This window comes from Schistocerca nitens, chromosome 1 (genome assembly GCF_023898315.1).
Source record: "Schistocerca nitens isolate TAMUIC-IGC-003100 chromosome 1, iqSchNite1.1, whole genome shotgun sequence".
NCBI lineage: Eukaryota > Metazoa > Arthropoda > Insecta > Orthoptera > Acrididae > Schistocerca > Schistocerca nitens.
In genome coordinates, this window is record NC_064614.1 from 253,138,306 (window position 1) to 253,154,928 (window position 16,623).

The window sequence follows — 16,623 nt, forward strand, 5'->3', positions numbered from 1 at the left end:
TACAAGACTTCTGGTCAGGTGACTACAGGGTTATAAATACAAGATCAAATAAGGGGTAATGGAGGAGTAGGTTTAATAATGAATAGGAAAATAGGAATGCAGGTAAGCTACTACAAACAGCATAGTGAATGCACTGTTGTGGCCAAGATAGATATGTAGCCCATGCCTACCACAGTAGTACAAGTTTATATGCCAACTAGCTCTGCAGATGACGAAGAAATTGAAGACATGTATGATGAAATAAAAGAAATTATTCAGATAGTGAAGGGCGATGAAAATTTTATAGTCATGGGTGACTGGAATTCGTCAGTAGGAAGAGGGAGAGAAGGAAACGTAGTAGGTGAATATGGATTGGGGGTAAGAAATGAAAGAGGAAGCCGCCTGGTAGAATTTTGCACAGAGCACAACCTAATAAAAGCTAACACTTGGTTCAAGAATCATAACAGAAGATTGTATACATTGAAGAAGCCTGGAGATACTGACAGGTTTCAGATAGATTATATAATGGTAAGACAGAGATTTAGGAACCAGCTTTTAAATTGTAAGACATTTCCAGGGGCAGATGTCGACTCTGACCACAATCTATTGGTTATGAACTGTAGATTAAAACTGAAGAAACTGCAAAACCTGGATAAACTGACTAAACCAGAGGTTGTACAGAGTTTCAGGGAGAGCATAAGGGAACAATTGACGAGAATGGGGGAAAGAAATACAGTAGAAGAAGAATGGGTAGCTTTGAGGGATGAAGTGGTGAAGGCAGCAGAGGATCAAGTAGGTAAAAAGATGAGGGCTAGTAGAAATCTTTGGGCAACAGAATAAATATTAAATTTAATTGATGAAAGGAGAAAATATAAAAATGCAGTAAATGAAGCAGGCAAAAAGGAATACAAACGTGTCAAAAATGAGATTGACAGGAAGCGCAAAATGGCTAAGCAGGGATGGCTAGAGGACAAATGTAAGGATATAGAGACTTATCTCACAAGGGGTAAAATAGATACTACATACAGGAAAATTAAAGAGACCTTTGGAGAAAACAGAACCACTTGTATGAATATCAAGAGCTCAGGTGGAAACCCAGTTCTAAGCAAAGAAGGGAAAGCAGAAAGGTGGAAGCAGTATATAGAGGGTCTATACAAGGGCGATGTACTTGAGGACAATATTATGGAAATTGAAGAGGATGTAGATGAAGATGAAATGGGAGATATGATACTGCGTGAAGAGTTTGACAGAGCACTGAAAGACCTGAGTCGAAACAAAGCTTTGGGAGTAGACAACATTCCATTAGAACTACTGACAGCCTTGGGAGAGCCAGTACTGACAAAACTATACCATCTGGTGAGCAAGATGTATGAGACAGGCGAAATACCCTCAGACTTCAAGAAGAATATAATAATTCCAATCCCAAAGAAAGCAGGTGTTGACAGATGTGAAAATTACCGAACTATCAGTTTAATAAGTCACGGCTGCAAAATACTAATGCGAATTCTTTACAGACGAATGGAAAAACTAGTAGAAACCGACCTTGGGGAAGATCAGTTTGGATTCCGTAGAAATATTGGAACACGTGAGGCAATACTGATCCTACGACTTATCTTAGAAGCTAGATTAAGGAAAGGCAAACCTATGTTCCTAGCATTTGTGGACTTAGAGAAAGCTTTTGACAATGTTGACTGGAATACTCTCTTTCAAATTCTAAAGGTGGCAGGGGTAAAATACAGGGAGCGAACGGCTATTTACAATGTGTATAGAAACCAAATGGCAGTTATAAAAGTTGAGGGGCATGAAAGGGACACAGTGGTTGGGAAGGGAGTGAGACAGGGTTGTAGCCTCTCCCCGATGTTATTCAATATGTATATTGAGCAAGCAGTGAAGAAAACAAAAGAAAAATTCAGAGTAGGTATTAAAATCCATGGAGAAGAAATAAAAACTTTGAGGTTCGCCGATGACATTCTAATTCTGTCAGAGACAGCAAAGGACTTGGAAGAGCAGTTGAACGGAATGGATAGTGTCTTGAAAGGAGGATATAAGATGAACATCAACAAAAGCAAAACGAGGATAATGGAATGTAGTCGAATTAAGTTGGGTGATGTTGAGGGTATTAGATTAGGAAATGAGACACTTAAAGTAGTAAAGGAGTTCTGCTATTTGGGGAGCAAAATAACTGATGATGGTCAAAGTAGAGAGGATATCAAATGTAGACTGGCAATGGGAAGGAAAGCGTTTCTGAAGAAGAGAAATTTGTTAACATTGAGTATAGATTTAAGTGTCAGGTCGTATTTGTATGGAGTGTAGCCATGTATGGAAGTGAAACATGGATGATAAATAGTTTGGACAAGAAGAGAATAGAAGCTTTCAAAATGTGGTGCTACATAAGAATGCTGAAGATTAGATGGGTAGATCACATAACTAATGAGGAGGTATTGAATAGGATTGGGGAGAAGAGAAGTTTGTGGCACAACTTGACTAGAAGAAGGGATCAGTTTGTAGGACATGTTCTGAGGCATCAAGGGATCACCAATTTAGTATTGGAAGGCAGCGTGGAGGGTAAAAATCGTAGAGGGAGACCAAGAGATGAATACACCAAGCAGATTCAGAAGGATGTGGGTTGCAGTAGGTACTGGGAGATGAAGAAGCTTGCGCAGGATAGAGTAGCATGGAGAGCTGCATCAAACCAGTGTCAGGACTGAAGACCAAAACAACAACAACAACAACAACGAGTAGGTAGATGTACAAGAAATATTTCGAGTGATTTCTGTGCAGCAAGGGAGCTATTCATGTACATCTTATAAAACTGTAGAAGCAAAGTTGACAGGAAAAAAGTTATAACTAGCTGTTTTTCCATATTTTTCCACTGTCTGAGACAACAGTAACTCTAATTAGGTATTACATACTGAAAGTTACCTTATGTAACCTCATTATAGTGTGCAGAAATTTAATACGTTAATGGTGGAAGCACAAATGGACAACAACTAACCATGACAACATGTCCTGTTGCAATCTTTCTTGCTGCTGCAAGAATTAGAAACTTGGCTTAAATATAATAAATATAATTCAAGAGAAGAATTCATAAAAATGATTAATGCAAGAGTTTGTTTTACAACTAAAATAAAACACACCTTTGCGTTTATCATATACAAGGTGATTCGTGAAGGTATGCAAATAGTTTAATATGTTATTCTACAAGTAAAACTAAAGAAAAAAGTTCATATAAACATAGGTCCACAAATGTTTAGGTAAGGAGGTACAGGTAATAAAAGATTTTGCCTGAAATTTAGCAACTTCGCTAATATGAAGCCATCACAAAACTGTACGGGGTTAAAGTAAAGCGCAATTTCAATTTATTATGTTATTATTGATCTGGTGAATCCAATAAATCATGTCCCAGGAGTGTATCTGCTGTAGTTTTGCAGAACATCCAGAGAAGCAAGGACATAATTTCGTAATATTTTTAATTTCTTAACTACGTGGCCCATTTTGTTTTTTAAATTCCAGGCAATTGCACAAAGTTTTCGACAGAAATTGCAGAGAATTTAATTTTGAAAAAATGATGGTAATATCATTAATGGAAACTGTATGAATATGTCAGATAATCTGCTTTTATCAATACCATAGCACACGTGAACTCATGTTAAACTGGAAAAAACAAAGTTCAGTGTTGAGGAAGTTGTACAAAAAAATGGTTCAAATGGCTCTGAGCACTATGGGACTCAACTGCTGTGGTTATCAGTCCCCTAGAACTTAGAACTACTTAAACCTAACTAACCTACGGACATGACACACATCCATGCCCGAGGCAGGATTCGAACCTGCGCCCGTAGCAGTCGCACGGTCCCGGACTGCGCGCCTAGAACCGCGAGACCACCATGGCCGGCAAGTTGTACAGTGCATATACAATTTCACAATAGATTCACAATAAATGTTCAAAAATGCCTCCACTGAGTTCAATGCATTTAGCTGCACGTGTATGAACAGATTTTGTTGCTCGTTTCAGTTTGACATAGTTATTCCTAATTTCGTCTACTGCATTCATAATGCAACCAAGTAATGTAGATACACATCTGGGACATGTTTTATTAGATTAACCAGACCAATAACAACAATATAAATGGAAATCATGCTTTACTTTAATCTCGTACAGTTTTGTGATGGCTTCATATTAGCGAAGTTACTAAATTTGAGGCAAAATCTTTTATTATCTGTAACTATATAACTAAACATTTGCAGACCAATGTTTATATGAACTTTTTTCTTTGGTTTTAGTTATTAAAATATTTGCATATCATCATGAATCATCCTGTATAGCAAACAAAGATAATGGGGTTTCTAAATCAACCAAAATTTCTGATACCACCCTGAGTTTACTGAAATGGTGAATCCACCCCCTTTTTGTTAATGTATGATCTGTTTTTGTTTGTAGAGTAAAGGATTCATGATATTTACCTAAGCAAATTTTACATTGCAGTATTTACAAAATATTATACCTTCCAAAATTTTTCTGGTAAGTTATTAAAGTATTATGTGTATCATATTATGTGAAAGTATTGTACTGCAAAGATTAATCTTGTAGATCTCATTTTGGACAAGCCTATCAAAGAGAAATAGTAGTTGGTTTTATTTTTCCATAAATTTATAACAAATGTCATGTAGACTTCATAATTTTTCCACATTTAATTTACATAATATTAAACAGAAATTTATTACTGCTAAATGAAGAACATCATTATTTTTCAGAGACACACTTAATTTCTTTGAAAACAATTTTTACTGATGTGAAAACAAAGTATATGCATACCTTTACATGTGGTTATTTTCAATCTCAGATTTTTGTATACATACAAGAAGATAAAAATAATTCTTAGGTTCCCATTGTTTTTGAAAAACAGATGTCATTGTTACCTTCAATTTGAACAAACAGCTCCTAGAACATTCTGGAAAATCATTATCTGTTATATACAACTGAATGTTCACCAAATCAGTCAGTCTGGTCTTAGGAAGTCTGTAGTTCAGAATTGTCTCTGTAAGACCTTGTATTGCACACTTAGTATGTCTTCTGTCATAAAAGTGTTGTGTAAAAAGGTACTTGTGTGTAAAAACATTATAGTGTACTTTAATTTTAATGACCAAACAAAATGTGAAATGAAAGAGAAGGAATTGTATGAAATGATGTTTCCACTGGAGAAGCAATATGTTTGGACCATTTCATCTCCCACCAAAATGATGAGCGCTGCATTTTTAACCAAGAAATCAAATTTAATGTTGAATGAGCTAATAATTTCTAAGACTTTCCAGGCGATTTGTTGTCATCTCATAGAATCGGGTGTACTGCCGGTGGTCCGCGTCTTCCCAACATGATATTTTGATGTCATAACTCAGCGTCTTCATCAGGTGTTCCCTGAGACTGAACACCTCAGGGAACACCTGATGAAGACACTGAGTTATGACGTCCAAATATTGTGTTGGGAAGATGCAGACCACTGGCAGTACACCCGATTCTATGAGTTGAATGAGCTTACTTTCCATTTTTTCTAAATGTACTGCATCAGAATCAGAGTAGCTAAAAATGTACAAAATTTTGATAAAAACTGCAAAAATATTTTTATAATTGCAGAAATCATGTGTATTTAAGAACTTTGCTTTCTGCACTCATTCATATTATTGTGGAAATTAATTTTGCCTCTCGTACAAGTACAGCGGTTGTGACTGGATCAGCTCATCCTCAATTCACTCTTATTGTGAAGTGTAAAGGGTAGAAGCTTGCACAAAAGTGGAAACCTGTGTACATGTGTACAAGCTGCCACTTATTTTGGAATGCTGATGAACTACTTTCGTCAGTACATGTGATGCCTACCGCAGAGCACCTACACGGCGCGAGTCACTGGCCACCTGCACACAGTATAGCTGTTTTATCTAGCACAGCTTAAATGTGGAATAACTATTTTCTCACTACAAAGTGGAACCTGTTAAGGTGCTAAGGTGACAGACCAAGTCATGATGAGTTGGTGTAGGTGTGCATGTTACTATAAACTGTTTTTTGTGAATAATCACGTGGAAGTTATTTACGCAGTGTTTGTGTATTTCTGCTCTTCATGGACCCAGTACCTACATATCCTGACAACTAGTATGAGTGGTTCACAGCTGACACTAGAGCCACCTTATACAAGTATCATCAGGGAGTAATGTGTTGGCAAGTGAGAATAAGATTGCCATGATGTTAGAAGATGGTTCTGCAGTTTGTTCAGTTATTAACTTTATATAATACTGTTACTGCAAGCAATCATATAGTACTAAGTGAAAATATGAAAAGTATACTAACAATCCTGTCAACCAGTTGACACAGTGAGAGAGTCTTCCAAGTAAAAAAAGTTTGCAGAACTGAGTGTTTTAGTTAACTTATTCACATGATAGATCCGCCTTTACTTTTTTACACACATGGAAGTCTATGATTTCAGACAGTTAGTCTGATTTCAGTTAGTATGGGACAACTGGTCTCTATTGTTAGTAACTGCAGGTCATTTTCGTTTCATGGGAATTGAATTATATGAGTTTTTGTAAGATTAAGAGCTACACTGTATGTTGTGAACCAGTTACAAGCCTATTCTACTATTCTCCTAGCTGTGTCTGCTGTGGATGTGTCTGGCCGCTTTATCAGTGTAATAATACTATCAGCAAACATCACACCACTTTAAGAGTGCCCCAGATCTTTGATGAATCATTTATCCTTTTGATTTACAAGATACCTTTATCCTTAGAGGTTTTCATGTAAATGTTGGTTAGAACTGATTTTATTTTGGGGAACATAAATATTGCATAAGATGAAGACTTCATTAATAAGTGCATTATATTTTTAATTAAAGTATACAATTTCTGAGCTTATGACCCCGAGCAGTTTCCTAAGATACTCAACTACTGGTTAATTCATAGATTTCTTGATGTCAGATTTAGTAGATGTTGCATCTTAATCAGTATTAATACTTAACATGAGGAACTGCATGACACAATCTGAGACTTGACTAGTGATTTTGTAATATGAATGTTAATTATACCTGTCAATTAATCAGCAGTTAGCTGCTGCTGCTGTTGTTACTGTTCTCTTCAATCCGAAGACTGGTCTGCTACTTTATCTGTGAAAACCTCTTCACATCCAAATAATTACTGCAACCTATATCCTTCTGCATCTGCTTTTTGATCCATCTCTTGCTCCCCTCTATGATTTTTACTCCAGTATTTCCCTCCAATACTAAAATGGAGATCTCTTGATGTCTCAGGTTGTGTCCTATCAATCAATCCCTGTTTTTACTCAGGTTGTGCCACAAATCCCTTGTCTCCCCAATTATATTCAGTACCTCCTCATCAGCTATGTAACTTACCATCTAATCTTCAGTATTATTCTGTAGCACCACATTTCAAAAGCATCTATTCTGTTCGTATCTGAACTGTGCTACTGTCCCTGTTTCACTTCCATACAAGACTACATTCCAGACAAATACCTTCAGAAAAGACTTCCTAACAATTAAATCTATACTCGGTTTTAACAAATTTCTCTTCTTCAGAAACACATTTCTTACCTTTGTCAGTCTACTATTTATATCCTCTCTACTTTGGCTGTCATCAGTTATTTTGATTGCCTTCAATTTCATCTCCCTTGTATAGGCCCTCTGTATACTGCTTCCACCTTTCAGCTTTCCTTCTTTGCTTAGGACTAGTTTTCCATCTGAGATCTGGATATTCATACTGCTGCTTTTATTTTCTCAAAAATCCTCTTGAATTTTCCTGCAGGCAGTGTCTGTCTTCCTTCTAATGAAATATGATCCTCAATAATTACGTTTGTCCTCCAGATATTCCCGATCAGCCGTTTTGCACTTCCTGTCAGTCTCATTTCAAGACGATTTTATTCCTTTTCACCTGCTTCATTCGAGTTCTACTGTATTCCTTTTCCCAATTCAGCCTCTGAAACGTCTGGTTCTTTCAACTTGTCTAAGTCCCATCTCCTTCTTCAGCTTTAATCTACAGTTGATAAGCAATACAGTGTGGTCAGAGTCCACATTTGCCCCTAGAAATGCCTTAGAGTTTAAAATCTGGTTCCAAAATCTCTGACTTACAATAGTATAAAGTCAATATGAAACCTTCCAGCTCTCTTCCACACATACAGTCATCTTTCACGTTTCTCAAACCAAGGGTTTACAATGATTAAATTATACTCTGTACAAAATTCTACAGCAGCTTTCTCATTCATTTCTTTCCCCCAGTCAATATTCATCTACTATTTTTCCTCCTTTTACTTTTCCTACCAACAAATTTCAGTCCACAACACAATGAAATTTTTGTATCCCTTAAGTATTCCAATAATTTCTTTTATCACATGATACATTTTTTAAATCTCTTCATATTCTGCAGGGATAGTTGGTATACACTTGTTTTACTGTGGTGGGTTGTGTAAATCTTGGCTATGGTAATGTGTTCACTATGCTGTTCATACTATCTTACCTGCAGTCATATTTTCTTATTCATTATTAAATCCACTCCTGCATTATCCTGAGTTGATTTTCTATTTATAACCCTGTATTCACATGACCAGAAGTCCTGTTCTTCTTGCCACCAAACTTCACTAATTTGCACTATATATAACTTCAACCTATCAATGTCCCTTTTAAAATTCTCTAACCTAGCTGTCCAATTAGGGGTGTAACATTCCACATCCAATCCATATAACACAAATTTTGTTTCTCCTGATGACGAGATTCTCCTAAGTAGCCACACCTGGAGATCCAAAAGGGGGACTATTTTATCTCCAGAATATTTTACCCAAGAGGACACCATCATCATTTAACCATACAGTAGGGCTGCTTGCCCTGGGAAAACATTAAGGCTGCAGTTTCCACTTGCTTTCAGATATTTGCATTAACAGCACAACAAGGCCATTTTGTTTGATGTTACAATGCCAGATCAGTCAAACATACAGACTGTTGCCCCTTCAACTACTGAAAAGGCTACTGCCCATTTCCAGAACCATATGTTTGTCTTGCCTCTCAACAGATATCTCTTTGTTGTGGTTGCACACACAGTATGGCTGTCTGTATTGCTGAGACAAGCAAGCCACATCACTGACAGCAATTAACTAAACTTATTGAAAAGATTATGGTACAAAATAAATCAGATTCTAATGTTAGTAACTGGAATAAATTCTTACTACCAGTATATGAGCTTTTTGAAAATGTATATTTAAATCATCAGCAACCATTATCTGTTTTGCATTGTTATATATAGCCTTGCAGTTAGTTATGAATAGGCAAAAATTTTCTGCAGTTGCTCTGCATGGAGTTACTGGCATAAATGATTTGTTATGAAATTCTACTTTTGTTTTATGTGTCTCTGGATGGTGTCTGAGCAGAGTTTATTAATGCCATTGTACTTAAATGTGTGATATTTTATTGAATACCTTTCTTCATACCCACTGTAGAGAAGTACAGTTCTACTGCTAAAATACGAATTTACCTAAATCCTATAATACCAGTTAAAACTATAACAGTGGTCACATGATTTTCTGAGAGCAGATTATTTCAACTGCACATGATGACACTAACAAATCAATCCAAATAAAATAGTTCATTATTCTAAGTCACAGTTTTTAGATATTATGATGTAATTAGAGTAGCTGGTCTTTCACATTTTACACTTATTCAATTTCAACTGGAGGCGAGGGACATCACAATCACTGTAAATATTTGACTATAAGCTGTTTGCATGATTACAGTATACTAGGATTATGACTGTCCAGTTAGTTTCTCAAAGTGAATATTTGTCTCAGTCTTAACATCTCTTAGAAGATGGTTTCCATCTGCCCTCCATACAATTAAAAGTACCCTGTTGTGGCATTGGTAACCTTTGATATTTTACAAGTCATGACAGTACTTGCCTTCTCCATTTCCTTTTTAATATCACTTACTCAGGAACTAATATTAGCAGTTATTCAAGCTCCAGGATCATCCAACAGTTGATCAACATCTCTAGCGTAACTGCCTAACAACAAAACTTTCTTTCTCTTGCTGAAATTTTATTGTGACCTGTCTACAACTGCATTACCTGATGCTCATCTATGTCTGACTGAAGCAACAGGTCTAGCCTCTTTTCCATATCCTATACCGGTTCACTCTATTAGATGTTACCATTTCCCATATCTCTTTACCACTGATGCCTGGAGTACATTGACAGTACAACATGGCTGTAGAAATGGTTAATTTCATCTATAAAAAGAAAAAAAACTAGTATCAAAAGCAAACTGAATGCACACTCCTTCCTCTCCTAAGACCCTTTCCATCACAGACACTCTGCATTGAATTAAAAATACTTCCTTTTATTTGGCTAAAGCTAAACTTATTTATTCTACACTACTAATACCTTAAAGACTGTGGTTTATAATTTTAAATGAAATTAGTATTTTATATATTAAAATTAAAAGAATTTATGTACAAGTTTTAATTGAAAATTAATTTCTATAAATATATGGATTTCCACAGTCATTATTAATTTCACTAAAATCCTTCTCCATACACTTCAGTTTTAGCTTACAAAATAATTAAAATGCTAAAATACCAAAACAGTTGATTCTTTGACTGTGCCACAGCAATCTTTCTCAGGGCATAGACAAATTAAGTTGGCGTGTTCGTGCTTCAGTGTATTGTATGTCTAACAGAATAAGAGAGGTGAAACAGAGTAGTTTGGAAGGTTACATATACTGCAAGGTGAGATGTACTCTATTCCTCTTTCCTCCCTGAGAAAAGAACATGTAAGGCTTGGAAGATGGGTGTAGTTTCTTTTACACTGAAGAATTTATTTCAACAAGTACCTGGGAATTTCATCTCATAAAGGTAAGTACTGTCTAATTATTCCATCTCTTTGTAATTTTACAGAGCGCTGAATTAAATTTTCCTTTTATTGTGATTTTATTGTACTGTAACAGTTAATATCACCTGAAGACAAAAATTATACTCTAAAACTTGTCACTTTGTGCAAAGCTATCCAATAGAACAACAACTGTGCTGAAGATGATAAAAACAAATACAGAGAAAAATGCAGTGGGATTATTGTCAATTGCTTCATTGATGTAGCAGTTTCAAAACTTTTGTTAGAAAGCCATGTACAAAGCTATGAAGTAACACAACATTTGAGGCATGTACACTGTGCAAATCTCATTGTCTTCTGTGAGCTTCTATACTGTTGTCACTGACATACTCATGAAATAAAATATAAGTAGTATACAACCATCTGAATGGACTCTAGTGCTTCACAAAAAATCAGCAGCTACAACACTACATTCTACATATCATACCATCGCTAGCATTGGTGTTCCTTCGTCTTCTTTGGGGCCACTGAAAAGGTGTCTTATTTAGCTCTGTCCTGACCTCTGAATTCAAGAAACAATAAAGAAGTGCCACAAGGAAACCCTGTAAACAATTAATACAGTTAATAAAGCAGTAATGATGTTCTTGGCACAGTTACAGACTAGTAATAATGTTGCTCGAACAGTCCACGGGTATACTGCCGGTTCATTGTGTCCAACGGGCACAATATTTCGGTGATCAGACATGTCGCCATCATCAGGTGCGCTGATGAACTGAGCTCCTGAGGGCAGGCGGCCCGTTGGACACTATGAACTGGCAGTATACCCATGGACTGTTCGAGCAACAAATACGCCGGGAGAAACTGAAGAATCACAGTAATAATGTTATCAGACAAGGAAAAGTAAATCAAGCCATCTAAGTTTATTTTTGAAAACTGTTATTAGAGTTCATATAAGTATATGAAATGCCTACAGAAAACAAATAGAATAATATGTATTTAAATAGTTAGGATTACAGAAGACCACTCACTGGATTGAAATTTGTTATTCATTCAGAAAATCTCTGCAGATTGTGGGATGTCATTTGCACCTGAGCAAGCACAGCAATGCACATGCATGTGAATGGCCACCTACACACCCTTGCATGCATGCATAGAAAGGCTCATGCACACACACACACACACAAAACACACACACACACACACACACACACACACACACACATACATACATCATGCAAACACAGTTCACACACACATGACCACTCCCTCTGGCTGCCGGGCCAGACTACATGCAACTGTGTGTGATGAGAGAAACATCCCAGTTGGTGAGGGTAAGGAGGAGGCTGGGGCAGGGAAGAGGAGGGAGAGCAGGGTATAGGTGGGGGGGGGGGGGTGGAAAGTTCCCACCTGCACTATACAGATAAGCTGGTGTTGATAGGAAGGATCCAGAGAGCACAGGCTGTCATTAAAATAAAGAATGTTGTGTTGGGCAGCATGTTCAGCAAATGGGTGGTCCAGTTCTTCCATGCCCACAGTTTGTCAGTGGCCACTGATGCAAACAGACAGCTTTTTGGTTGTCATGCCAACATAGAATAAGGCACAGTGGTTGCAGATTAGCCTGTCGATCACATGACTTTGTTTCACAGGTGGCTGTGGCTTTGATGGGATAGGTGATGCTTGTGACTGGACTGAAGTACGTGGTGGTGGGAGGCTGTATGGGACAGGTCTTGCATCTAGGTCTATTATAGGGATATGAGCCAAGAGGCAAGGGGTTTAGAGCAGGGGTTGTGTAGGAATTGATGAGGATATTGTGTAGACTTGGAGAGTGGCAGGATACCACTGTGGGAAGGGAGAGGAGGGTATTGGGTAGCACAATTCTCATTTCAGGACATGATGAGAGGTTGTTGAAACCCTGGCGGAGAATGTCAATCATTTGCTCCTGTCCTGGCTGGTACTGAGTCATAAAAGGAGTATTCCTGTGTGGCCATATGGTGGAACTTTGGCAGCTGGTGGGTGACTGGAGAAATACGGCACGGAAGATCTGTTCCTATACAAGATTGGAATGATAATTACTGTCTGTGAAGGCCTCAGTGAGTCCCTTAGTATGTTTTGAGATGGACTGCACATCACTATAGATGCAATGAGTGCAAGTGACTATGCTGTATGGAAGGGAATTCTTGGTATGGAGTGGGTGGTAGTTGCCATAGTGGAAGTATGCTAGTGACTGGTAGGTTTGATATGGATGGAGGAACTGATGTGGCCATCTTTGAAGTGGAGGTGAACATCAAGGAAGTTGGTTTTTTGGATTCAGGACAAACAGGTGAAGTGAATGGGGGAGAAGGTGTTGAGGTTCTGGAGGAATCCCCGATCTAGATCACGAAGATGTCATCAATGAATCTGAAGTAGGTGAAGGGTTTGGGATTCTGGTTGGCTGGAAATGATTTCTCTAGATGGCCCCTGAAAAGGCTGGCACAGTATGGTACCATGAGGGATTGAAAGAACTGCAAGAGAATGGTGTAATTGCTCCCATTCAAGCTAGTGAATGGGCAAGTCCTCTTGTTTTGCTGCCTAAGCCTTCTGATCGCATTTGCATTTGTGTTGACTTCAAGCCTATAGTCAACCCACAGACAGTAGCTGACACTTACCTGTCACCTCGCCCTGAGGAACTCTTGGACAGGTTTGGTGCAGGAAGTTACTTTTCTAAGATAGATTTGTGAGATGTCTGTTTGCAAACTCCACTGGATTAAAGATCACAGAAAGTGGTTGTCATAAATACATACTTAGGACTGTTCGAAACTTTTCAAAGTTTTTGTTGGTGTAATGCATCTTCCCATCTCTCTCTTGACAATAAGTGATTGAACATTTCTACACTGTATGTGTTGAAATTTCTTAGTCATGGTTCCCTTATCATGTTGGTTTGGCAGTAAATAGTCTGAGAGGGTTACCACTTGCACTTCATGATCTCTTGTATTTATATTTATGCATTTTGCAGTATAAATTGTGTTTGCAAATATCTGGGCCACAGTAGTAACAGTAGTTTTGGTAATTCTTATTCTAATTGTTAGTTTGGTTTAAATCAAAAGTATTTATATGGTTGAGTGATAGTTTTTTCTCATGCTTGTTCCAAGGAAAGGTGCTTAACTGCCTACATATTGCTGTTTATTTCATGCTTACATGTATCATACTAAGCAATGTTTCAGGTTTATTGAAAAATAACTCAAAATTCCCATTAGCAGAGCAATAAGTGAGTTGTATTTGCACCACTGATTTGTACATCTGTTGCTTCAAACTTTTCTTCAATGAAGTACGCAAAACTGTCAATAGTTTTGTATTTAAGTTTCAGTTAAAACAGTAGTACTACTATTTTTGTGATTTCTTCCACAGGAGTAATTTGCAAGTGTGTAGCATGGTACTGAAAGTGAATCAATCAGATCTGCCTTTAACCAGTAATCTGAGAGACATAGAACACTGACAAAATTAAGTTCAATATTTAGTAAGACCTCAATCTTAAAACATTGTCTGTGACTGACTGGACGTTCTGGTGGTGTATAGAAAGAGACTTGTCCCTACAATTTATTTGTCTACTGGATTTTAAATTAACATCAAAATTTCCTAAGGCCATTTTAATTACATCACATATCTCATCTCTGCTTGGAGAGATTCTGTCCACAAAAACCATATGTGCACTTGCTTGGAGTTGTCTTTTGTCTCATTGACCTCTGAGTGCTTTCTGCCCCCTAGGAAGTCCATGTGGTAGCCTCATTTGTGTTGTAGTTGGCTCCTTGCACTTCTGTTACCCAACATTTCTTGTTTGTAGAATAAAACACATTACTTTCGTCCTTGAGAGGTACAACTTCTGAAATATAATGCTCCAGGTTTAATTTTTTACCTACTATTCATAAAATCTTGCAGGTAATTAAATCCTCTCCCACTATGTTGAGGTGGAGGTCATGAGTTGTGTGAAATCTTCTTCCAAGTTTACTTATATCCACTAATGTTCCATTATTAAATTGGCTGCAGGTATTTGGAGCCTCTTTGTTTTTTTTTTTTCATGTATATCTTTGCTTACACAGGACCAGCTTGGTAGCAGAGGCATTGAGTCACTGACAGGCACACACAAAAGACAATGAAAACTTTGTTAGCTTTCAGAAGAAATGCATTGACAAGCTACAGTACACACACACACCCACACACACACACACACACACACACACCCACACACACACACACACAGAGAGAGAGAGAGAGAGAGAGAGAGAGTGAGAGGGGGGGGGGAGGGGGGGAGCAGGTAGCACGAGAAGGAGTTAGTGGTGGGTAGCTAGAAGCTTGCTGGGAGGCAGGAGGTGTGTAAAATAGAAATACTGGAGGGAGTGGTGGCAGCTGCAGGAACAAGGTGAGGTATGGAGCATGATCAAGATGAAATGGAGACACAGCCTAGGAAGGAGCGACAGTAGAGTGGGTGATGAAACTGTTGGGTAGGAGGTGTCAAGACAGTAAGTTAGCAGAGGCTGAGGCCTAAAGGATTATGGCAGTGAAGTATTTGTTGTAAGGAAAACACGCATTACGGTGTTCAGAAAATCTGGTGTTGGCTGGAAGGATCCAGATGGCACAGATTGTGAAGCAACCACTGAACTCCTCATGTTGTGCTAAGTGGTGTGTTGTGCCACTGGGGGTTCAACTTTGTTCTTGACTACATTTTGGTGGCAGCCATTCATTCTGTTGGACAGCAGGTTGGTGGTCATGCCCACATAAATTGCTGTGCGATGATTGCAGTACAGCTGGAATATGATATGCTTGTTTCATGGGTGGCCCTGCCTCTGATGGGATAGGATAGGCCTGTGACAGGGTTCAAGTAGGATGTGCTGGGTGGTGTGCTTCAGGCACATTTGCACCTTAGTCTACCATCACAATATATATCCTTGTGGCAAGTACTCTGAATTGGGAGTGGTATAGGGATGGACTAGGATGTTGTGCAGATTGAGTGGGTGATGGAACACTGCTTTAGGAGGAATGGGAAGATTTCTGGGTATGGTGTCCCTCATTTCAGGGCTTGATGAGAGTTTATCAAAGCCCTGGCAAGGAGTATGGTTCAATTTTTCCATTGCGGGATGATATTAGGTAACAGATTGGGAGGGGGGGGGGGAGGCTCCTTTGTAGTTGATTCTTAGGGTTGATGGGGGGAATGAGGATGTGTGAGGATACGCCACAGGAAATCTGTTTGTGGACTATGTTTGGAGATGGGAAGGGGGGGGGGGGGGGTTATTGCCTGTCTGTGAAGGGCTTCATGAGATGGGGAGAGGAATAAAGACATATGTACATCTGGATAGATGCACATATTGTAAGGTCGATATATGATGGTTCTGCATCATCCCTTTTTTTTCTTTTGTCACTTCTTATATATTTATTGTTGTGACTCGCTGATCATTCAAAGCGCCGCCGCGCAATTACGTGTGTCCTCTACGTGCAGCGCTGTCTGCCAGCCATGCAGCAGCTGCACCACCTAAGCGGCCAGCTGAGCAGTGGCTGCTAGACTGGGACTCAGTGCTCATTCGAATGCTAATGCGTACACATGTTTTGCTTGTCAACTTACTCTGTGACTTATACGTGTTGTGTCGTTCTGAAATATATATTGTTAAACTTGACGTTATAACAATTGGCGACGAGGTAGTGGATTTTTCCTTTTCACTGTTGACCCACAGGGTTCCATGGCTAGATCTCCTTGAACAGCAAATGCTTCTAACAGCAGCGATTCACGATTTTGTCGCGGCATCAAATGCGGGGTGT

The 16,623-nt window shown here is 38.3% G+C and overlaps 1 protein-coding gene across 1 annotated transcript in view; it reads right to left on the reverse strand.

Annotated features, from left to right (window-relative positions):
- Window positions 1-16,623, reverse strand: part of LOC126247391 (parathyroid hormone/parathyroid hormone-related peptide receptor-like) — a 931,061-nt gene that overhangs the window by 63,345 nt on the left and 851,093 nt on the right. Inside the window, exon 13 of the mRNA XM_049948475.1 lies at window positions 11,327-11,441. Within this exon, the coding sequence (XP_049804432.1) occupies window positions 11,327-11,441 (115 nt within the window). The remainder of the gene's footprint in view (window positions 1-11,326; window positions 11,442-16,623) is intronic.